We start from the raw sequence: 26,097 nt of genomic DNA, 5'->3' as shown, positions 1-26,097 counted from the left end.
GTAATATGTTTATGGTGACTCAGTGGAGGAGAGATTAGGATTTCCTATATTTGTGCTGGTTTTAGATGCTGTTTAACATAGTTTTGGTCCACTTCCTTTTTTCCAAAAAACTGCAATTCTACTGTGATGAAGCCAATCAAAATAAAATCAAACAGATTGTTTGGGGGGTTTGGTTAGTTTTAATCCTTTTAAACCTTTCATTATATTCTATTATCACTTTATATACTCAAATACTCCTTATCTTTAACTACTTGCTTTTGTATTTCCTAGTCTTTAGATTCTACATATTTGTTATATATAGGGGATTTTTTTATTGAGAGCTAAGGTTATTGCAGTTGTTCTCATCTTTTCCCTTGGAAGACTAATTTATTTTCCTTTTTTTCATAATATTTTGCACATTTTGAATGAACCCCTCAGAAATCTCATATCTCTTTCCCTTCAAGCAGCACTGAAACATACCTCCTTCACTGAGATCAAGTTGTGTAACTATTTGCTTCCCTTAACTCCAATAGCGGCCCTTCCTTCCATTTAAAAATATTTTTCAAACTGTTAATTCTTCCTCAAAACAGTTCTTGTTTTACCACAGCTGAGAGAAAACTTGTTAGATGTTTGAAGAGTTCTTTGAGTAGAGAAGTCTCTCACACTCCCACTGAAGCAAGTGATGTGCGGATTAGCCATGCCCAGTAAAGGGGATAAAGGAGTAAAGCATGTCCCTGAGCTTCTTTGGAGCAGCCCAGAGTGAAATGAATGTAATGCTGATTTTTTAACATTACTTTACCTATGGTTTTTAGGCAAAGAGTTTTGTGCCCACTGAGGTTGTAAATCTCAGCTTGAACTGTTTTAAGACCTACTTCTCCATGGTGTTGCGGCTTGTACTTGTGTATTGTGAACTGGCTGAGGGAGCTGAAAGAATTAAAAAAATGTTGGGGTCATCAGGCAATTGTTTTCAGTTAGGTTACTGCCCTGAGCCTATTTATTCTATAGAGATACGAGGATTAGCCTTGGCAAAAAGGTGCATTGTATCAGCATGAGATTGGATCAGCTTAAACTGCCATCATGCTCAAGGCTTTCGAAACACAGCACAGAATCTGACACTGTGTACTAAGAATTTTAATAAAATTCTCAGATTCAGCATTAACATTATTAAATAGACTGTAACGGCTTTAAAAAGTTGAACAAGAAAGGGCACAGAGACAAAGAAAAACACATTAAATACCACTTAAAAATCCCAGGATACTTTTCACAGTTTACATACTCAGCAACCTAAATGTAATGAAAAATTTTTCAGATAAGCTGTAAAACTGGGAAATAAAAGGTAATCTGAAAGCTAGAGTTATTTTTTATATGACTTGTGGTTTATGTTTTATGTTATAAAGCAATATTATTGAAGCTTTTACATTTCTTTTCTTCAAGTTACCTCCCTTTAATCTTTCTTTTTCCCTAATCAAGTAGCTTTATATTTTGCCTGTTATTGTAAAATACGGGGAGCTAGGGGGAATGAGGGGAGGTATTTGGGTTTCTGTTAACATGGGAGAAAATATTTAGTTGGTCCCTAGAAATTAATACCATGTTAAGAGTTAGAGTGGTCCCTCTGTATGAATTACTGAAGTAATGTTCGTTTACTTTACATAGACTCCTTACAGTTTCTTCCCAGGCTTTCCTTTGCTGATTCTTAAAATATACAATTGAATTCATATATCAAGGTTGGTTTTCTGTCTTAAATAATGAAAATTAGCATCTTGGCTGGAATTAATAATTTATTCTAAAATAATTCAAGAAAGCTTTTAAAACTTAGTATTCTATACAGTTTTCTTCTTAACTGTTTGTCAGTAAATATAATTTCCATCAGATCTGGTTTCAACAAATATTTTTTGTCAAAAAGTATTTTCCAGTAATATATAAAGCAGACTTTTTTTCTTTGTGGTATTTTTTAATTATAACAGGATCTCAAGGTAAGTATAATGTAAGTTGTGTGCTTCTGTTACTGGGAAAACCATATCCCATTTGTAGTGAGACATTTGTTAACTTCTGTATACAGATTGTGGTTCATTCCATAAATATTTGTGGGTTCTCTGATGTCCCTCACAGGGTTTTATCTATGACAAATTCATACCACAGCTCTTAAACTACTTTTTGGATAGAAGATTTCTTTCTTTGGCAAAAATGTTTGCCAATGTCTTTCATTTAATGCTTGTAAGTATTCCTACTTTGCTTTTCAGTTATTTAACAAAAGAGATTATCAGAAATATACAGAACGGTTACATGTTATTTGAGCGTATTTCTCTATGGGATGCTCTTCCAAGCTCCCATGGCAAAACTAAATCGATGTTACTGTTATCCTGAACAATTCAAATTGCTGTTTAAGTGAGCATGGTTCCTAGCCCTTACTGATTTTTCCAATATAGCTTCACTTAACCACCTTAAGTATGGTCAAAAGTCATGCTTAATGATTCCTATGTTTAAGCCATTACTGTGCTATTAAACCTGATTATGCTACAATAAAATAAAAAAAATTAAAAAAACAACAACAGCAACAAAACAAAAACAAGACTAAAAAGTTATGGACAGTGGTTTTGTTGCATTTCAGAAGCTATTCTTTTTTTTTTTGTCCTTAAGAACAAAAAATCCATCACTTTCTTTTTTTAAAGATTGATTTGCAATCTTATGGGCTTTATTAATTTTAGGACACAAAAATAAATGTACCATTTTTCAATCTCTCAAAATATTTTCCATACCCACTGATGCTTTTTTTTTTTGCTAGGGTTTTGGGTTTTGCCTGCAAGAAGGCAGTGGCTAACACTGGTATGTTAATGGCTAACACAAATGCATGTTGAGAGTAATAAAATACAGAGATGGTATCGGGCATCTCTGCTGAGTTCAATGTAAATGATTGGCATAAATCACAAATACTCCAGTTTTCTGTCATGATACTACATGTTCTCCAGCAATAAAAAATAAACAGGTGTGGAGGTGATACAAATAGAACATAAGATAATCTATAAATAAATATACCCTGTACTAGCAGGATAGGAGTAGAACAGGTTTGAACTTTCCCTGATAACCAAAATTATTTAACTGTTGAATAGTATTATTTAATCTTTGTATGTGATAGTTTTTCAGGGAACAGAAAGAAACTTGCAGATTAGCAAGTCCAGCTTCAAAGCAAATCTGAAATTTTTCTGTTTCCCAGTTTAAAGTTGAAAGTGTATCTATGTGTGCATATATGTATTCAAGAAAAATATAGAGGAATGCAATTCTCTGGCATATCTTTTTTGATCCACTTTATTCAGACAGCTTGCAATGGTTGATTTTTCTACGTTTTTGACATAGTCCAAAAAAACCCCTTGATATACACTACAAGTGTTTAAAAACACTAGGGTTTTTAAACTTGCTTTCTAAAAATAATTCATAAAATCTACATATTGTATTCTTCATGCATTGCAGCTCATAAGAGTGTAACAAATTATATTAACTAAACTGGACTCAAACTAATTACAGATGATAGAATTTGCTGCTTCCCAAATGGGCAGTGTATTTGTTTGTGTGTTTGTATCTGTGTAGTGTCTTTGCATTTTTATTTTTTTTCTGGCAGAAAATAAAACCCTTGAGTTTTCTTTATAACCACCACCATTTAAATGTTTTGGGTGCTTGATGGAGTCACTGAACCACCCAACACTGGAATCTGTAGTCTTCACGGTCAATGTTGTGAATACACAGGGGTATTTTGAGTAGATTTGTATTTTTTTCTTTCTCTTTTTCTCCTTCTTCAAATGTGTATTTAGAAGTAAAACTCCCCTTCAATATATCTTGCTAGGCATAGATTGATATTGACTTCGGAAGTGCCATTAAAAATAATTCAATGGAAGTTTTAGGAAGAAAAAATATTGGACTTAACATGACAGGTAATACATTTCATAATGAATATGGAATGAGTTTTATACCAGGAGAGTTTTCAAGGGATATTGAAATAGACAAAGTAGAGACATAGACAATATGCCAGGACTTCAGAAAGGAAGAATTATAGGGAGGTTATTTTTAATACTCTGTTATTGACATATTTTACAATATCATATACACTGTTTCAAAAATAGTTCCAGCTTGCCATTATGATTACAATGATTCTGCAAAAAGTGGCATCTTGAGAAACGAATCAATCAGTGCCAGAGATAAATGTGAATTGACTTGGAAAGTAAAATATTCATGTTTTAGAGTAGTTTCTTATTATCCATGCTATAAACGTCATCTATTACAATAGACACGTGCTGAAACTATGCATCAGTACACATTGTTTAATGTAAAGGAAAAGCTGGGGTTTTTTTTATTTTTAATGGTTTTTTTCTATTTCATGTGGAATTTGATTGATGTCCACCTATGAGTTTGATATACTGACACAACAGTGAAAAGAAATCCTGTCCTGTGTCAGCTTTTCAAATGCACTGTGAACAGTGTGCCTTCCAGCTTGTACCATTATACCAGGTTGTACCACACCATTTAAAGAAATTCCATGCATCAAATCTGATGGCTGTGTTCAGTGAAACTCAACCTCAGTATTTCCAGGTGAATTTTTAGAACATCTGAAAAAACTGAGGTATTGTACCACTTAACTAGACTAATTGATTAAAGCAAGGTAAAATACAGGCTGAAAACAATGGGAAAATCACAAGATTATTTACCTTAGACGCATGGAAAGGCAAGTAGACATAAAATATTTAAAAAATTAAAACAAAAGATCCTTTTACTGCCAAACAGCATTAAGTTTTGAGATAAAATTGTTTTTATCATGAAACAAAAGCATAAAAGTCTTATGCTTTTATACTGTATTTTGGCTTTTTTGCTAGCCCCCTCCCCAGACTTCCACTATTTAAAAAACTCTGTTCCACGTGGTTTTTCTCTGGAAACATTTGGCATCCAAAAATATCATGCAGACCTTCCTTTGGAATTGTGCATACTTATCATTTATACAGTCTGTCAAATGTATATTTATACAGTGCTCCCTGAATTTGGGTGAATGCTTCAAAAGTATAACGAGATTCCTCAAACTGTCTAAACATTAAACAATATAAAAATGAAAAACTGATTTTTAAAAGTTCAGACTTGTTCATGCTGTTATTTTTGCTGAGGAATTTAAACAATAAAATTACAGAAGTAATTAAACAGATGATATCTAAATGCACAGCTGCAAACTTCAGCTTTGTTTCATTTTACACTTTTTTTGAGAGAGGCCAAAAATTACTTCATAGTTTACCATACCATACCTTTTTGTTATTGGGTCATTCATACTGTGTTCCAGATACAGCTCTAGAAGACAATTGCACTGGAGAAGTTCTTCAGCTTCTTTGTAGGCAATTACTGTACCAAAGCCTTTGTTACAAGGGACTAGTTTTAAATGTCTGGTCACCTCACAGGATATGTAGAGCATTTCCTGCCTGTAGGACTAGAGGAAGGAAGCACAGGACCAAAATGTTTGATGTGTGATCTACTGTAATTCCTTTCATGTGGTTAGTAGCTTTTATATGATCAATGCACTGGTACCAATCCTGACCTTGGTGTGGTCCGGTTCACTAAAATCTGACCTTCTAAATAGATAGCAAATGGAATTGTAGTAGCACCCACCTGGCACCACCACTGTAATTAATGGGCATGAAGTGGGCATTGTTATTTTTTCCTCTGAATATGTACCTACTGGGTTTCAAAATAAAAATATGTAAGTAGTTACATAATAGAATACATAAATAAGATATTGATTAAAACTTAGTTATTAATTTTTATGCATATTTTATATCTTTGCTGTATATCAGATGATCTCAAGATGTTTTCTATGCCATTAATTATATTCACAACATCATTTTGGCTTTATCCCCTCAATATAAATTAGTAAATTGTTGAAGAGGTTACTTTTGTTGGTTAGAGATACACAATAAAGCAAGTTTATAGAGAATAGGAATGAAATCTGCCTCTCCTGTTTTCCTTTGGCATGTTCTAGCCTTGCAAAGAGGGATGCATGTCCTACAGGCCCATGGCAGGGTCTCCCTATACTCAAACCTTCTTGTGCACAACAGAGGAGGACCTGGCAGATTCCATTCTTCTACATGTCCATGCATCCAGCTACACTTGTCATGTCAAGTTCTAACCGAGAATGTGTTTTCTGTTTCTTTTGAGAGGGTATCAACCACATGGGCATAAAAGGCACAAACCATTCAGTTTCATTCACCAGATTTCTTCTATGTTCATGACCAAATCTCTTTTCTCTTGCATTATGATAGCTCGATGGCTATCAGTACTTTTTGAAATAGTTTTGGATTAATGTAAATACCTTATGACTCGGTATTTGCAGTTGATGAAACTGCTCAAGTACAGGACCCAAAGTAGTTAGCAAAAAGAAAAGTGATTGTAATTTTATGGTTTTTAATCTCTGAGCAATTTGCTTAAGAACTGAGGGGTTTTTTCTGTATTGAATGTTTTTAACAAAAATCTTACAAAGTAATCATAAGGGTAGACTTGTCTGCTTCAACTCGATGAGAAAAAGCTGTGCTGAAAGGTAATTGTAAAAAGAAAATAGTATGTTCTAGTAAGATATTTCGGAAACAGTTTGATTATTACTGTTGTTATTTTCTGTGGAAGACTTATTGTGCATAACTGGAAAAGTCTAGAAGCAGAGAGGAAATAAGTCTGCATTTCTTACTATCCCATCTACATGTCTCAAATGTGACTATTTAATACCTAGCTTGGAGCTATTTAAAAGAAAGAGTTGTAGGTAGAGTACTGTGATGGCTTTGCTGGAGATCTTGAATACCTTCTCTCAATGGCATTCTCTGTTTGTCAGGAACCACAGTCTTCATAGTAGTAGATTCTGTACTGTGCTTGAAGTATCTAGAATCTCGGAGTGTCTTCAAATAGAAGTAGATCAAACACCTTTTCAAGGCTGAATTTTCTAAACATGTATCTAATATGTCCTTATTCCAAATTCTGACATACTCAACAACATATAACAACACTCAACTAAAACCTTAGTGCTCTTTTATTTGATGATCTGTTGTAGATAATAATGAGTGTAGATGATTTGTTCTATACATCCAATTTTTTTTTTCCATCAGGCACTTTGGCATTCATGTATTGAATCATGTCTTAGGGCACACTAATCCATAGTTGAATCATATTTTTTTAAATGACTTTAAAATACCATGTTCCAATATGCTTATCCTTGTGTTACCTAAAAGTCTTTCTAGCTAATTGATGTCTTATCCTCTTCTTTAGCTTTTTGAACACTTATACCGGTTTCTGTCTTGACAGTGATACTTATCTCTGTAGGTATACAGTGCAAAAAAGGAACAGGTGCCCAAGAGAGAAAAGTCAGGCATTTATAACATTAATTAAAAAAAAAGGAAAGTTATCCATTGCATTTGTACTTTTGCATCCCTGTATCAATAGTTTGAAGCAGTCTAGTGCAATCAAAAGAAAATTTTGCATATGTTTCAGTGACTGGTCTTTTTTTCCAACATACTAATTGCACAAGTAATCTACCTCTAAGCTGATTTATGTCTATGCACAAAAAGTATAAACACTACAAGTCATTATAGAGTTAGAACTTCTGACTGTTATTGACTACAAAACACATTCAGTTAGAATGCAATTAATGAATTCTTCCTTTGCATTCCTAGAGTGATGTATTTGCCCACTATGTAAATGTTTAGAAGAGGTCAGTCATTTTTATTTTGCCCATGGAGCTAGCACTGATGTTTTCTTTTTTCAAGGCTCTTCCAAGTATGAATATGAACCCAGGTACCTTAACACTCTGACTTACAGGACATCTGCCACGTTTTGTCTTCTGTAGATAATGTTGATGTGTCCGGCTGTACAGAAGGCAACACAAGAGCTAATCAGATGGCATGCAGCTCTCATTGTTAAACAGATTCCTGTAATCAATAGTGTCACTTGCTAATCAGTAAAGCATTAAAGAAAGTAGGTTTACTGTACTCAGTTTATATTTGCATTTAATAAAATTTTGTTGGTATCCAATCCAGAGTATGAGGCAGCAAATGTGGAGATGGGATAGTAGTTGAGTTACTCTGAGGCTGAGCTGGAGAAGGGAGAAGGAGCAGCTGCCAACAAAGCCAGTCATATGTGGCATAGTTCCTGTGGAAAAGAGGCAGAAACTGTGAGATTTGGAGTTTACTGCTGATGGCATTTAAAAGCCTGCTCTAGTGACCCAGACTAAAATAAGTGGTTTCCAACATTCTAGCAGTCATAAAACATGGTTTGTTAAACCACGAATGAATCTCCCTACGGACAGATGGCACGGTTAGAAACCTGAGGTTACCCTTGTCTTGGAAGATACGTATGTCACTCAGTATGGCAGAATGTGTACTCAGGATCATGTACAAAATATTAGAAATTTGTCAGGACCTTCCCTTATTGCCTAAGGATGTTTCCTCCTCTCTTCTTACAACATTAAAATTTTCTTAGCTTCTGCTTTTCTTTAATTTCAGCTTCAGTGCCCTGGTCCCATAATTCTTGTCCCCTTCTTTTCTGCTTAACTTCTCATATTTCTTTCCATCTTACTCACAAAAAAGTAGGTTTAATATCTCCAAATTTAGGCACATCCAAGATTTCCATCATGAAAAGTCAAGCTACAGGATTTTTTTATTCTGTTTCTAAGATCATGTCATATATATTGTGTGATGTAGGGGAAGTTCTGTTTCTCTCCCAGTAGCTCAAGTGTTAACTTTGTGACAAAAAGGCATTTATTTGCTATAATTAAAAAAAAAAAAAAAGAGTAGTTGTCTTTCTTTGAAAAGCTGATTCCTGAGATTTTACTTATAAAAGCTTAGCATTTTCAAAAACCAGTGTAGTTGTTATAGATTGTCTAGGTTTACTAAATTTTTGTTCTGTGCCCTTTTTAACATCTGTAGCATCTCATTCCAGATGGAGTCCATTGCATCCATAAACACTTGCTTCAGTTTTCCTTGTTTGGTACAATACATTTGATGACCTTGTCAAGGAGGAAACTTTATTGAATTGAATTGGGAAAAAGGCAGTTAATGTGAATTAGGTCAGTGATAAATATTACTGTGATTTCTACAGTATCCAGTTACATCTCATGCATAGATGAGGTGCTGCATTTAGGCTGGACTCTACTAGCCTAAGCAGAAGAGGAAGGGGTCCTCTTGCATACAGGCCACACCATTTACCTCTGTAAAATAGATCCAAGCTTCCTATCTGTTTCCGTTTTGAATTAGAATAGAAAGGATCTTTTACCACCAGACAAAACCTTTAATAATTGAAATTTGGATAGACAGGTTTGTCTTCTCTGTACCTAGAAGCAGAAATCAGTGCACACAGAGATCCAATAAGTGCTAACAAAAATTAGCTGCTGTGTGTAAAGTTGGTGAATATTTCTTGTTACATAATGTGTAGTCTTTAAATGCCATTTTCCTTGCTTGTTTAGCTTTTTATAGGTCTCAGATGAGCTGTAAGTGGATAGATTTAGCTTCTTTACAATGGGTCTCAGAATTATGCCTATTCAACAGCTTGTAGTAACTGGTTCAACATGAGTTGCTTCTTCAATAAACATACAAAAAGCCTGACCCAGACTAAATCAATTTTAAAAAAGAAAAGCTTTAATGCTATGTTTCCTGTTACATGCTTACAATTGTCTTTGGTTGCTTATGATCTTACTGTATTATTGACCAACTGTTGCATTCTATACCACCTGCCAAAAAGTTCAGGTGGGATAGTGAAGTTGCTTTCAGAAGAGGGAAGCACTTAAAATTATAACCCCGACAGCAAATTTCAGCTGGTAAAACATTGTTTATGCTAGAGGTACAGAAGTCATTAATTTGGCTTAGTCTGTTTTCCTGATTTTATTTGCTACAAGGATTTCAAAAGCTGCAGAATCAAAAAGGCTGCAGAGTTTACACAAGACATGTACGCTTAAGATGAAGCCAGTTTTGCTATGGTTTAGCTCTCATCCTTCTAGGAAGTATACAGCTAATAAACTAGAGGCATACTTAGGTAAATGGTTGATATGGAAAAGCAGGAATGAGTGCTTATGTAAATGCCTGTGCATAAATTTGTTGATATGGGAAACCAGAAATTAGTGCTTAAATAAATACCTGTATGTATATTGCTTATTTGGGAAAAGGCTATATTTTCATCTTTATGTAAAACGGGCATGATGTACTTTCTGAAAGCAATAATAAGCTTAGTCAAAAAAATCAAGGCATTAATAACTAATCCTTGTATTTTATGTCTATGTGTAAAATAGGTGTTTCTTGAAATGGGTCATCTAGAGAAACACATTTTCTTTGGTTGGACTTCAAATGTGATCTAAAGGGTCAGCAGAAGAGTTTTGTATTATGTAGGAGATTGTTAATAGTAGGAACGGAATGAAAATGTGAATTGTTATATCAGCATGAAAGTATTAGGCTGTAATATTCCAAAGGAGAACAAAAAAAAGGGACAGTGGAAAAATTTTATACCACCAATTAAATGCACCAGTACCTTGTGTTTAAATAATACTTCTCTGTATTTTGCTGCACCTAAAAATGTGTGTCAAAGGGTGATTTTGTTGTGATTTATATTTAAACAAGTGAACTTGTGAGGGGAAGGAAAACCACTGTCACAATGGGGAGTTTCAGATTGGTACATACAGACACATTTTGCTCAAGGAATTTGGTTTACAAAGTCATGATTGTGCTGAATTAGGCTAAGGAATATAGTTCTAGGTGATCTTAATGCAAGTTATCAAGCTGCTCATAAAAGAAGAAATCAAAAATATTCTTCACTGTGAAGTACAGGAGAGAAGAATCCATTATGCAGGTGAAATTAGTATCATATTCTGTTTTATATACATAAGCAAATTTCCTAAAATACATAATTTGGTGCTTTGTTTTCAGTAATATTTCAAAAAACATACATGTCAATATTTACTTGTATTAGACAAAGTATGTAAATAGACACTGGGTCATACAATAATCTACTCTGGTGAAGTTTTTTTTAAAAAAAACTGCATTCATACTGGTGAAATAATGCCTTAGAAAGAATAATAAAAGGCGCAGTTGTTGTGGTTAAATCTCTCTATGTGGAAAGCTGACAAACACATTCTTGAGTTTTAAGAAACCGCATTTAATTTTGAAATGCCACTACTGACATAACAGATTTTCAGTGTATTTCTACTAAGCATTTAAGGAAGTTATAGGGGCTACTGAACAATGCCATCACAGTGCCTCACCAGGAATGACTTCATCAAAATGGCTTTCCTGTCATCCACATGGCTCTGTGGGTACATACAATTAATTACTTAATTGCTGACATACTCTGTTGGTGACAATGGCAGTGTATTAGCAGTTTCAACTGTGTTTAGATTTGACCAGCATTTGGATTGCACTTTGAAACAGGTTGCATACTTATAATTACAGACTGCATACAGTGTGTACATCACAGTTTGGGATGTGCTGCTTTAATCCTTATTTATATTTAGATTATTAGCATCAATGAGTAAACAAATTGCAGAATTATTAAGTCCTTTGTAAAGACAGCAGCTATATACTAAATAAGTCTGGCATAAGACAACAACGTAGAATAGAACACTAGATTGGATGTCATATGCGAATAAGAAGCTTGAACTTTAGTGCAGGTGTATGAAATCAATAAAAATAGACTAAAATTTGTGGTCATAATTGAAAGCAAAAAAAAAATTAGGATCTCCTTGCTCCCTTTACTGGCTTGTTTTGAAATGCAGTGATAAATTTAATTGTGAATTTTTATTATAGTATCAAGTACTCAAAAAGCTATATTGTTCCCAGTGTAAAAAGGGCAAGATAATTTTTTTTAATATTTCCTAGTGCTTATTAGCAGAAGACAAATGTAGTGGGAGACTCCTCTGATACCGGTTACTGATAAAACTGAATGGTCTCAGTAGCCTCCACTCATCCAATAGCTCTTGAATGTTTTGTTGAAGTTGAGTCTCACTGTTTCCAAAACTCAGCTCAAGACTGAAATATTCTGTAAAATCTAATGTGGTAGAATTTAGAAGAATCCACAAGGAATATGGTTCACTCAACAATGCTTTTTTTCTCACTTTTCAGAAGAATTTTAATTTAAAAAGCACCATACTGAAATTCCATGGATTAAAGGATTAATTAAAGGATTAATTAAAAGGATTTAATTGTTTTTCCATCCTCTTGGAATATTCTTTTTAATTTTTATTCTTTGATAAATTTGAACAGTGGGAAAATTGTCTCATAATGATCTTCTGGGTTATACTGATACATGGCTGGTTTTTTTGAGGACTTGAATATGACATCCTTTTTCCATTCAGTAGATCTGAATCAGTCCTGCTTCCCCATAAGGCTACTCATATGGACCTGATTTTTGGAAATGCAGTGAAGACTTATATCAACTTTGATGGATCTGGCTAAATTTAGGAATATATCTATTTGCATATTTCACATTGAATTCCATAGGAAAAAGGCAACTGGCTGTTTCTGAAGATCTAGAATGAAAATAATGCTTTGAGGTAGTCAAGAATGGCAAAATTGATACCTTAATTTTGTATCTTAGTGAATATCTGATCAGTCTGATTTTGACCTATGCTGATTATTTTTCCTTTTCTTTGGCATTACAGGAGAGCACTAAATCTAGGAATACTTCGAGACCCTGGATCAGAGGTTGAAGACAGACAATATCAAATAGATCTTCAATCTATCAACATTGGCACTGCTTATTGGAATCAGTTGAAACCAGAGAAGGAAAATGGAAAAGGAGGGGTTTTGACAGAGAGTGAGAGAAATTCTCAAAATCCAGCACTTGAATGGAACATGGCCAGTAGGTAGGGATTTTTAAAAAAACTTCTTATTTACATAGCACAGACACTATGTGCACAGACTCAAATCATTGACAATATATCTGAATTAAATAATTCAGTATTGGGTTTGCTCTACATTACAAGCACATTTCCAAGGAGTTTTGGATTACACATTTGAATTGCATATTACTGTTATTGTTACACTGTAGTTACTCTCCAGTTATTGTGTGCCTTTGCTTCCATTATAAGCTGTTCCCTGAGTGGCTTACTGTCTGTCCATAAAAATAACTCCAGGGCTGAGACTTCAGCTTCTCAGTCTCTACAAGTGATGGGAGGTTTTGGGTTGGGGTTTTTGTTGTTGTTGTTGTTTTTTCTGTATTTTTAAACTTCTTTTGTTTGTAATTTAACAAAGCTTGAGTAAAACCAGCTTAGACATTTGTAAATTAGTGGAGGATAAAGTAGAACATTTCCTATTGATTCTGAACTGTTTTTTGCACTTCTGTAACTAAAACCAGATGAATTTTGAGAATGAGATATTTCAACTAAGTCTCCTTTATTGTGTACTGTATGATATGTGCACGCAAAGCCCCACCCTTTGGTTAAACAGGGTTGGAAGATACAGCATGCATACACTTGCGTGCTGTTTAAATTTTAAAGTTTTCAAATATAAAGTAGGGGGGTTATTTGTTAATTTGTGAAGATTTAAAATTTTTATTTTAGTTTTAATGTAATTTTTATACTTAAATATTCATCCAAGTAGTTTAAAACTGAATTTTTACCGACTATTTAGCAGTCCAACAGGAATAAGGTCTCATGGCCAAGAGCAAGCTTTCAAAAGTAATTTGATGGATTTACAGGTGTTTCTGCTTGGAGATGCCTCTTTGCCTACACATTTAGTTATTTATTTTCATTTATATCTAAGTTTTATATATTTATATATATTTATATCTAACTCATGCAGAAGCAATCCAATTTTTATTAAATGCATGCATAATTTTATGGTTCCTAAGACAGAATTCCTATCTGAATTGAGGGATGAGTTCCTAAAACTGATATAGAAAAACAGGCAGAATCATAATGAAATAACTATTTTTGGTTTAATTTTCTGAAAAAGAGGAGATGAGAGGACTCAGATTTTTCTGAAAGTGAGGCAGTCTGTAGCAAAGGCTACATGAGGATGGCACGCAGAGTGAGCTTTGTAAGTGATATATTGATGAAAGGCCAAGAGGGCAAATAAGCTCGTTCTGGAGGAGTGCATGCAGGAAAAAGATGTGATCAATAATAAATTCCAGTTTATCATTGAAAAATAGAAGGCAGGAAAAACAGATCTAACCCCAGTAATGATAAAACCACAAGAAGTGACAGGAGTATCGATAAAAATTTAAACGCAGTAATAGTCTCTGTTCTTCATTTATAAGATCATGTGGTTCTTTCCTGTCTTTTAACTATTTATTTATTATTTTTTAAACTCATAATTCCAAAGATGTTTTTTATTTTAAATTCTTAGCCTTAAAAATGTCTATAACCTCCTAGTTGGACCTTCAGATTGGACAAGTTCCTCATGAAGTTCTTTGTCACAAAATTACATATGTCCACTGGAATATCTTGAAAAATAAGATTATAATAATCTCCAAAGGTCTTGTGGCCAATTTGCAAGTGAAGCTAAACACTGAAGAATTGGCTTTGGTTTTCCCTCCCATTGGTGACTGAAACCCTGTTGCCAGCACACTTTGGTCTGAACTTTATGGTTACAGATTTAGATAGGAAATTTGGTGGATTCCTGAAAAGCTAATAACATAAGGGAAGCAGCTATTACAGACAATCCGAGTTCTCTCTTTTTTTTTTTTTTTTCTGTAACTGCTTGGACATTCTTCTTTTCCTTGCCAGACTTCCAAAATAAAATATTATTAGAATGTGTTTGACAAATAAGTATGTTGGTTTTAAAATTGCTTTTGAATGCATCTTCTGCTTGGGTTTTAATTTATATCAGTTGTACATTAGCTTTTCCTTTCTGGTATGCAGTTACACTGTTTTAATTCCAGCTTGAATTTGTTTTCAAGAAAAAGAATTAATGCTTTCTTGTCCTTTTGGCTTTAAATTTTGCAGATTTAGTACAGTTTTTTCAGGATGTTCCCATTTTTCTATTTTTCTGTATCTGGGTTTATTTTATGATCTGTGGAAGTGTTGTGCTGAGAACTGGAAGAACCTGCACTGAACTCTGCCATTCACTGCAGTATTTCCAGCATGCACCGAGAGGGTGGCTGCATGATGTTTTACATGGTGCTTACTGTTTTCAGTAAGGGCTTAAGTTTACCTTAAGATTTCCTGCAACTACCACAGAAGCTTTGTTCTTTAACTTAATTGTGATACCATTTTCTTTTTTGTTTCCTTAAGTTGCTTAGACATGTTTAACCTGGAACTGAATAATAAATGAATTACTTTTGCTGAGCTATTTTAGGGTTAATTTCTTTGTTCGGTTTTAATATATTTCTATTTGTTTTTACCCAGTGTTAAGCTATATTAGGATCACTTGGTGTAAAGATTCTTTTTTGAAATCCTTTTCTCTCATTTTTTTAGTTCTTAGGTGCTATGTAGGGCAATATAGAATCCAACCTTTATCCAAATATTTCATAGTTACTTTACAGAAAACTTCAGAATAGATACCAGCCATTCATTTTCCATTCCCATTTCCAAAAGCATTGCTGTATTATTTCAAAATTAAGTTGCAAAAATTCTGAAATAAATTATATTGTAATTTAGTCTGCTGGGTTGAAATCTGGTCTCACTTTAAAAATTTTCATGAAAACCAAATCATTCTAAATAAAAGATCTATGGATATCACACAAATACCTGAAGGCTGTTGACATTATTTGTCATTTAAATGCTTTAATAGTTTTTACACAGAAAGTAAATCCTTCACATTTTCCCACCACTTTTTCCAGAGTTCGGTACTTCTAGTACTTAATATCCCATGGCGTTGTTGTTTTGGGTTTTTTTCAACCTTTATGTTGTAGTTTGGAAAGCAAGCTGTCATACTTTGAGACTAAGTTGTTGAATACTTAAGGTATTTAGTGCAAAATTCCTCAAAAAGGGCAATACTGAAATGCTGGTGTGATGCCTCCTGTGTCTCTGCAGGTCACCCCAAGAAGAATGGGGGAACTGGAAAACTCTGGTAGTGTGGATGCTGTCTCACAGAAAAAACTGTCAAATGCTGTGCTGTACTGAGGATCAGGGATCATAACTCTTTCCATTATGAAATGTTTATACTTCACTGTAGATGTTATAAAAAGCTCCCTAATGGTGTAATATATAAAAAGAATACTGGAAACAGTCAGGCAGTTCTAATAAGGTTATGTACAAATGAAACCTGTCCACATTTATTCCCTTTACCAAACAGCATGTGGGGAACTGGGAGTACTTAACCAAAAGAAGTTTTCTTGATTGAAAACTGCTTTTTCAGCTTGCAGATCTCCTCCTCCCTCTCCCTCCACTCAATGGAAAAAACAACAGCCCTGAAGGAAATCAAGAAATATATCCTCTCTTGAGGCCTCGCCCCCATCCCTGTGCAATCCTTCTACAGCTCCCAGCAGCAACTTCTGCTTCCTGCAGCCTGAATAAACTCTGTTTAAAAAAAAATAATAATTGAGCTTAAAAGCATTGCTTCTCTGTGTGGTAATGAATTGAGTGTGGCAATATACTGTGTTACAGTTTTGTCCTTGGCATACCACCATCTGGAACAGCTCTCTGTGACTCTCATTGAGTACATCAGGGAGCCAATGATCAGTTGTACAAAATTGAACAAAATACCACTGCCGATCCTCAGAAAGGTTTCCTGCAGATTTTGCTTTGAATAGTTTTCATTTTCATGCTTTTTTGGAAAGTTCTTGGCAGCCTGCCAAGTTCTAATAAGAAAAACCAGAAAAAATTCATCTATAGATCCATGTCTATGGAAGTAAGGGCATTTCCCTTGAATCTTTTGGAATAAAATGTAGTGCATTTTTATTCAGTCCTGTGTTTTAGTTGCTTCTGTTGTACCTGAACTTGGGCTCGTATTCATACTGTACAAAACCTTACTCAATAAGATGGGGTATGTTATTTTTTATATTAATCCACAGCAAAGAAATACTGCACATTCTTAATATAATGAAAATTAGCTTTGCTGAGCATTATATTATAAAAATAGTAATTCTGTACAGCCTGTAAATTTGTTTGTTATCTAATTTTGGTCATTAAATGGTCCTCAAAATGTTGCTATGCTATTTTACTGTCTTGCAACATGTCTTCGCAACACCTCAGAGAGGTGAAAGGATGTTAATGAGTCATTCGTAGTCAGATGTCCTAATACATTGGTGAATCAGAGATTAACTGATTTGTACAACTACATGGGAAACCTGCAAGAGAAAAATATTTTGTAAATCCTAAGTTAACATGCTAACATAAGTAACATCTTTTGAGGTTTTGCATGCCTCACACTACTAGAGATCACTTTGATTATGTGGCCTATTTCATGCTAATGCTTTTTTTTTCTTTTCCACATCATAAAATTTTCCATGAGAAGTCATCTTTCTGTAGGTAGTAAATTTACATGGTGCAAATGTGCTCAATTGGCTCAATTGTCATTCATGTGTTGAATGTACACAAGTTTCTCCCTGACCTATGAATTTTTAAGTATATAAGGTCTCAAACTCTAGATTCAATAAGGTATTATTTAAAAAAAGATATAATTAGCAATAAGGCGAACATTTCCAAGTTTTACATCTAGGTTATGTTTAGCTGTTAGTGGCAATGTTTGTTTGTTTTGATTAGTGTTTTCCACATAAGAGAACAAACTTATAATCCTACTTGTGCATTTTCTCAGCTTATCAGTCTCACATCCTGACATCTCCTTAAGAAGTACAACATCATCTCATTGGCAGTCCTTCCTCCTTGTATAAATTCAATATGCTTCTGAGTGGATATAATCAAATACTGATGATTTGATTTGATCAAATGTTGTTGCATCCATTGCAAAATTCCATTCTTCACATTTTTTTCTCTCTTCTTCCCACAAAATTTTTTGTCATATTAATCATTAGATATGCCTTCACTTTCAAGGTACTTCCAGGCCACTGGGTCTATCCATTTCCCCTTATGTATCTTCTTTCATTTACTTTGACACATCTACACTCATTGCTCATCAGACCTCATCGTAGCAGTTACCAAGACTGCCGCATTCAACTCTTCCAAGAAGCACTTCCTTGCTCACTGCTAGGGTAACCTGTGTATTATAAAGGCATTTCTTGTGAACATTCACAGTTATTGTCGTGTTTTCTTCCAAAAAAAATCATTTCTATTATACTGTAATATAAAAACTCATAAGACAGGTTGCCACTGGGTATCATTACCTATGATGCTGTAGTGGTTTACTTTACTTCCCTCTCTGTGGGTATGTTTTTACTTATACTTAAATTGTAAGCCTTGGAGGACAGAGACCATTTTCATCCTGTGCTTTTACAATGTGGATCCGTGGTCCATAACCAAAGTTGATGTTATTGTGCCGATAAAGCTCAAATTCAGCACTAAGGCACCTCCAGGCCTTATCACAGTTGCTTAACTGCCTTGTTGCTTTGCGTTAGCATATGGTCTTTCAAATGCGCTTACTTTTAAGTGTACATGATCAACTGCTTTAACATCTCTAAAAATACTAGCTTTTCCTTTTTTTTCCAAGACAAATATATAACAGATGCATAAATGAACTATGGAATGAATGTGCTGCAGACATAGAGCCATCATTACGCTCTTCACAATCAAGTTTTTTCATAAGCTCATGTGGCGTACACCTGTGTTAAGTTAACGTTGCACTTAGGTGCAGTGTGGAAGACTTAATAATTCAAAGTGGAATTTGTTTCTTTGTTCCTTTTCTGCTCTTTCTCATATCCTTTCCCTTCATTATTTACTGTGCTCTGTTTACCTTCTGTTTATACTTACAATTATTTTGGTAATACTTGACTTGGTCGAGATTCAAATTCACCAACAAGAAATGTAGAAAGTAGTAAGTAGCAGGACAGGGATAGCACATAAGGTTGATTTAAAAAATAAACTAAATCTGTAATCAATATATATTGGCAAAAAAAGTCCTTTAAGATGCAGTGTACTAGGTATCTACTAAAATGACATATGAAATTTAAGAAATGGTAATATGCATGAGCTTAAAAATAATTTGAACAATGACTGAAGAGAGCCAGTTGAGGTTTTGGAGTACAACAAATAAGTTGCTTTTACAGCTCTGTTTTGTCATTAAAATCATAATAACATTTTTATGCCACTTCAAGTGGAAGGTTTCTAATGTATAGCTGTGTGTTCTTTCACAGAATTCTTCTACTACTTAGCTTTTTCATTTTCCTCAAAATAAGGAATTTCTTTCTCATCATGCTGAGAAGGGGAAATACGAATTGGGTAGAAAACCATCTGGTTTAAATCTGAAATGAAGGTGATGTCAGGGAGAGAAACATTTGTAGGACTCCAAAATCTAAGACCATTTTCTCAAGTTGAAGATGTTGACTAACCACTAACAGGTCTACTTTCTAGTTTGGGGTTCTAATTAGACTAACCTTGCTTTAAAAGCCATCATTAGAGGTCAACACAGCTACAGTTGACCAAAATGTTAAAGCTTTTAAGGTAAGATGGTAGTTTTCTCACACTCGCTTACTGACTTAACTGCACACTGCTTACAATAGCATGCAACCTGCTTGGTAGTGTCTGTGAAGGTCATTTGAAGTAAAAGTTATTAGACTTGTGCTCTGCAAATACTAGCTCTACGGCATCTGCTGTTAACTTCTGTATACTGTTGTCCTAAATGAATTCAAAAGCTTTAAGGCCTACCCATACCATACAGTTTATATTCCCTTATGGGTCACCATGCTTTCTGCATGTTCTGAGGACACTTAAAAAAATTGTTAGTACAATTTGAAGCATCAAAATTGAAATAGCCTGAGCAGTAAATTATCATCTAGAGATTTTGTATCTTTTGCAGTTGACTGAATTCCAGTCAGGTTATGATATCCATTTAATTTACTTTCAGCCTAACTCTTGGCTTACAAACCATCACCATTTGAGGTTGTTTGCTTTTCAACAGAATCCATTTCAGAACCATTACTAGACTATGTATCTCGATACCCCTTCTTAATCAAGATATTTAAATACCTATTTCACATGCATTCAAGATATTTCTCCACAGACAGGCATATAACAATATTGTTTAATAACATTAACATGCATAAGTCTAGCTGATGGTAAGGACTAATTGTCTAATTCCATAATTCATGTGTTTGACTCACTTGTGTGATTTACACTGATATCTGAACTGCCACGTCTCCATCACCGGAGATGGCAAGATTCAAGGTAATACAGGGAAGTGTAACTGATATGCTGATGAAGAATTCTGCATAGATTTATCTTCTTCTTCTCTAGGGCGGTGTAGTTTGATCTCTTAAATTGCATCATTTCATAATTGCTAATTTTCTGTTTTATAAGCATAGGAAAACTTACCTCAGAGCAATATACTTCTGATGTTTTTTAGAGTTCTCCTTGGTGAAATGCAGTTATTTAATGTTTCTGCAAATTATAATAGTTTTTGATAATTCTTTTTACCTATCTTGATGGAAGGGATCTCCCAGGATTTTGAACTGTGTCCTCTTTTAGAGGCTGAACACCATCTTGATCTCATTACATTTTTTTTCCTTCATCAGAGGCTCTCAGATGGCATTTTGTGCCAATAGTTTATTTGACCTGACCCAGAAGATTCTGGCTATTTGGAATGTGTTGTCATAATCTATTAGTAATCCATCTATGACAAAATTGTGCCTCTAGGCTTACTATTTGGTTAAAGGGGAAAAAAAAATAGAAAAAAACCCCACAAAAAACCCAAAACTAAACACCTAGCTGGAAAACAAATGCAATTATCAAGTTTAATAGCACAAATACTCTTCGTAATTAAATTTTGATATTTAGATGAAAAGCTACCAGCTAAGAGCAACCAGAGCAAGACAGAAGCATTGGAGGAAGACTGACATCTCTTTATTTTCAAGTCATTTTTAACATCTTAGGCAATCATTATAAATTTAACATGTGACTCCTAGAGTTGCATGGGATTTGCTAGTTTAATTTTTCATGTATTTCATTTTTGTGTTGGTTATGTTGTGTGCAGAATTTTTCAATGAAGAGTTTTAATGCAAGAGTTCAAATATTATGCAGGCTTCAGGGCAGCTATTTATAAAGTTTGGAGAATACTGATAATGAAGTTCACATCTTTTTTAAAGTTATTGAGTATACTGTGTTAAACAGGAGAAGAAGCAATGTCAAGTGTCAAACTTGTCTACCTGGAGATAGGTTGTAAAATTACATATTTAGACTTACTTTTCCTGTGAAATGAAGGTAGAAGTCTACCTTCAGGATTGGAATTAACATGACTTATGATAGTGATATTTAATGATTATTTAGGTAGCAATTAAATGCTGAACTGGTATTGAAGAAGTTTTGTGCTATGTGCTGAATGTACAGAATAATATATGAAGTTTTTGCCCCTTGACAATTTATAATGTAGTTCCATCTTTCCTTTTTTCCCTTTTTTTTCTAGCATAAGGCGGCATCAGGAAAGGAGAGCTATTCTAACTCCAATTTTAACAGATTTCACAGTCCGAATAACTGCAGCTCCTGCGATTATTTTTACGAAAATCGATGCTGCAGAGAATTTACACCCAGAGGTCAGTACAAAATGTCAACAGAAATAGCATAACTTTTAATATGTAGATAATCTTAATGTTCTACCATTCCACCATTGGAAGTGTCCAGGTGTGTTTTCAAATGCAGAGGTTGCCAACTAGAAAAAGATCACCAGCTGAAATGTTCTTTCTCTGCTAGAGAAAGAATTTGTATATAGCATCCAGTATTAAAGGCGGTCTGTCTAGAGGTAGATAAGCCTATTTGCAATTCAAAAAATGGGAATCTTTTAATGATTTCCATCAATATTTTTTAAAAGTTGGTGATGGAAAGGTGTTGAGAAGAGCTGCTACAGTACACTATTACAAAACAAGCATCACAAGCTTCTCATACAGAAGCCCGAAATGCAGTCTATAGACTATCTATAAGAAGAAAGTTGAGCTGAGTTCTTTTAGCCATATTTCCAAGCCCAGAGATTGCTACAAAGCATCTGCCTCCCAATCACTGCTGTGGGTTCTTCAAGGTACTCCAGATTTAACAACCACTTTTGCGTGTTTGTGGGTCAGCTTTTTATTTATCAGTCTATGAAGCAAGTTACACACAAAAGGTATTGGCTACCTTTTTGGCATTAGTTTGTAGCTCAAGAGTGTTTTATATAAGGGAAACATCAGAAAATTTTTGTCAGCTCATAAGATCATTTCTCTTAACAACTACCTCCTCGAAAGGTCAAAAATGGTACAGAAGTGTAAAGGGTATTACGTGGGTATTGCAACATTCAGTGGAAGTACATTGTTGGAAAATAATAGCTAGTGGGTATAGAAAGGAGAAAATGGCAGCTTCATATTTTGTGTAAAGTGTCATCACAAGGGCAAATGGAAAATTATTTAATGTAAAAAAGAAACAGAAAATGTAGGGATGGCTCAGATGCATGGAAGTCATTCCATTTTTAAAAAAAAAATTGAGCTTTACTAATGCTTATGTTCAAGAATTTCAGTGGTTTCTGTACATGCATCCTTCTTGTTATCTATTCCCTGGATAACGTTCCCTGATGAAGGGAGAGCTCTAGTTTAGATTATGAAGAGCTTGAACATTGTGCAAGCTTCTCATGAGACACAGCAGTACTTCTACTTAGTAAGTAATCCTTCTGCATTGGTTCTGTTTTTGATCTCCTTATTGCTTGCCAAGAGTGTTGAAGAGCTTTATTTGAGCTCGATAACACCAATAAAACAGTGGCTATCCAGCTAGCTTTGCCAAGGTATTAACCGTGGCTTACAGGCAAAGAGAAATCAATTAGAATGGTTATCAGTGAGTTCCAACACACGATTTCATTATAAATCAAGTAGAGTTTGTGTTTAAAAAAGTAAAAACTGCATCCTTTTCTTGGAAGGAAAGGAGAATTGGAGTAATTGCCAAGGAAATAAAACCCAAAATCTGACAACCCTACCAAGAGATGGAAACAGGATCTTGTGCGCGAGATGCTTTTCTTGCAAAATTTGTCTTAATAGTTATGCTGTTGAAAGCAAAGCAAAGAATGTCGCATCCTTTAGAAACCTGACACACCAATTTCTCTTAAAAAGACCAAATTATTACAATATGTAATGTTGAAGTATTGACTACAACAGAGAACCACAATACAATTATATAGAAACTGAAAATTATTTTCCTAGTAGCTGTTATCTAGAATTTTCCCTTAATTTCTCCACAGGAAATTTTGGTCTGTGGTCATTCTTTGGAGGTGAATGTGACAACAAACCTGGATTTCTTCCTCAATGTGGCTCAAGTGCAACTTCTTCAGCAGCTGGTACAAGCCAACATGATTGGACTGGAACCTTCCAGTAGCACCGCCGAGGTAGGTTTTTCCCTGTTTTGCAACTGGATTTTTAAAAAATCTACCCGTAAAGTACTGTAGCTCTGATCAGGTGTTTGCATTGTCTAGAAAAAATTATGTAGGTGAATGAAATACATGGTTTTTTACTATTTGGTTAATGTTGGTTTAAGAATAGGATGAGTGTTATTTTAATAAGAATATTGTTCAATAAATGCTATAATTCACATCTTATGTACAAGGAGAGTTATCTTATGTAAATGATGCTGGAAACAAATTTTGAAGTAGGTTTTTGAGATTGTTTGGTGTTGAACTTTAACTTTTATTGAATCTTTGGCATTTTCTTGTGAGTTTACATGCTACACTGTGCTTCACTAAAGCCAGTAGACTAAAAAACTTTGTGCCTAGTAACCACTACACACATTAACTGTCTTCACTCAAGTTCCTAAAATTCAATCCACCTCTGAATATTTTCATACTTTTTAGTAAGAATGGTTATGGGTACATCATGAGGGATCCTACACTTGAACAATTAATCTTTCCTTTTTTTCTGAAATACTAGTGTTCAGCAGCCACCTCTTGAATTTTTTCATTCTTCATTTCTGGAACTTGATACCTCAGTTTGTATTGAAGGCCAGTCACTATGTGTGACAGACTGGTAAGTTTAAAGTATTAAACTAATGGGCCCACTGAAAAGAAAAAAAAAAAAAGGAAAACTTTGCCCTAAGAAAAAATATGTATTTCTTATCTTCAAAACCAGGAATCTAGTCAGGCTGACAACAACTTTAAGATAGTAGAAGTTAATATGTGACAAGGCACTAATTCCATTGCAATGGCTATTTGAACCCATTGAAGTACCTTTGCAAATAAGAGCAAGAGTTAGGGAAAGGGTTATAGAGCAAGACTTGTTCCAAGAATCTGGCTAATGGGAGACCTGCAGAAACTTTTCTCCTTCCTTTCCTGAATGTCACAAATTCAACATTGCATGTGGGTCTGGGTAGAAGTGAGGAATGCTTTAGAGCAGCCAAACTACCTTTATTCCTCTCTCCTCATCCTGTCAGAACTCCAGAAGTTGGTTGGTTGTGCTAATCTAGGCATCATTCCTTCCCAAGGATGGAGAGAAATAAAGGGCATTGTTTCGTTACCATTTGGAAACGTGAAAGATGAAGAAAAGAAATACAGTGTGTTTTTTCCTTGGATGCTTTGCAGACACAGGGAGATGGATATTGTATGTTATATGTGGGATTATTGTCAATAAATTATTTGTAGAGCATTGTCAGCGGAATGGACAGAATCAGAAGATTTGAATGGGTGCCAAGAATTTATATTTTGAGTTGGCGTTGTGCAGAAGTGCTGCTTAACTGGTTTGGACTGTACAAACTTAAAAGCAATTTACTACATAATTTCAGAAAGCTTTTTGTTAACTGTATCCTGAGATAACTATTTGTTCTTCATTGATCTCTCTCTTGCAAACCTGAGGTCTCCTGTAATGAATAATTGGAATATTTCTGGTTCAAGATGGTGTTTACCTTCTGTTTAGTAAGTTATAGAGCTATGTCTGGATTTACTATACTGGAAATGTAAAAATGTGTTACTTTTTGCGCAGTTCTTCTTCAGTATTCTGTAGTTCTGTGTGCCTGTATGAAGCCACCCCACCCTTCTAATATATGCACATTTATTATTTTCCTCATGGTTCTCCTTTTTAGTTAGCAGAGAGAAATACCATACATTGATTGTATGCTGCTGTTTTCATCTCTCTGAATGAAGTCAGGAGTCTGCATGTGGCTTTTCATATTTCACACGTGCTTATAATTTCATTACAAGAATCAAAACATAATTTAGGTTGGAAGACACCTCTGGAAACCATTCTTTTGCTCAGAAGAAGACTAATGTTCAAGGTAGATTTTTAGCACAATGTTCAGTCAAATCTTTCCTTATCTCAGAGGAATGACCCTCTAGGTAATTGTTCTGTGCTTAACTACCCTCGCTCTGGCGTATTTTTGTCTTTATGTCCATTCAGAATTTTACTTGATAAAACTTTTAGCCATTGTCTCTCACCGTTTCACTATACATTTGCAAGAGCAGTCTGACAATCTTCTTCATAACCCTGCTTTAAGTAACTGGAAACAGTAATTTAATACCCCACTATTATCCTTATCCTTCTTTTTCCTGTCTGAACAAACCTAGCTCTCTCTTACCCTCTCCTCATAAATTATATGCCTTTTAACCCTCTTGATGATCCCCTGCCCCTTCAGATTTGTGAATCTTTTTCTTCTACTACTGAGTGCTTAACTGGAGACAGTACTGTAGATGTTGACCTGCAAGGATCTGATAATCTGACCTCTGATTTGTTGGCTGTGCTTCTGCTAATTCTACCCAGTAGGTGCTCAGTTTTCCACACTACAGGGGCATCCTCCTATCACATATTCAATTTGTCATCCACAGGGACCCCTGCGTTCTTTTCTGCAAAGCTACTCTGTAGCATTGGCCTCCAGCCAGTATTTGATTTAGGATTTTATCATCTCACAGAATCACAAAATCATTTATGTTGGAAAAGACCTCTGAGATTATGGAGTCTAACGTTTGATCACCACCTTGTCTACTGCACTGTGGCACTAAGTGCCACATACAGGAGCAGGACTCTGCATTTACTTTTGTCCTTCATACCCACCTTGTATTCCACCCATTCAGTTCACACTTAAGTGTTTGGATAAAAGTCTGCTGCGGAAGACCATGTAAACTTTGCTAAGGTCAAAGCAAGCCATATCTA

At 34.7% G+C, this 26,097-nt stretch overlaps 1 protein-coding gene across 1 annotated transcript in view; it reads left to right on the top strand.

Annotated features, from left to right (window-relative positions):
- The window catches only part of VPS13B (vacuolar protein sorting 13 homolog B), a 424,599-nt gene that overhangs the window by 253,738 nt on the left and 144,764 nt on the right, over positions 1 to 26,097 (top strand). Inside the window, 3 exon segments of the mRNA XM_032708140.1 lie at positions 12,626 to 12,829; positions 21,420 to 21,546; positions 23,208 to 23,351. Coding sequence (XP_032564031.1) covers positions 12,626 to 12,829; positions 21,420 to 21,546; positions 23,208 to 23,351 — 475 coding nt within the window.

Source organism: Chiroxiphia lanceolata, chromosome 1 (genome assembly GCF_009829145.1).
Source record: "Chiroxiphia lanceolata isolate bChiLan1 chromosome 1, bChiLan1.pri, whole genome shotgun sequence".
Taxonomy (NCBI): Eukaryota; Metazoa; Chordata; class Aves; order Passeriformes; family Pipridae; genus Chiroxiphia; species Chiroxiphia lanceolata.
The sequence above is the reverse complement of the archived record's forward strand: the minus strand, read 5'-3'. Positions and strand labels throughout refer to the sequence as shown.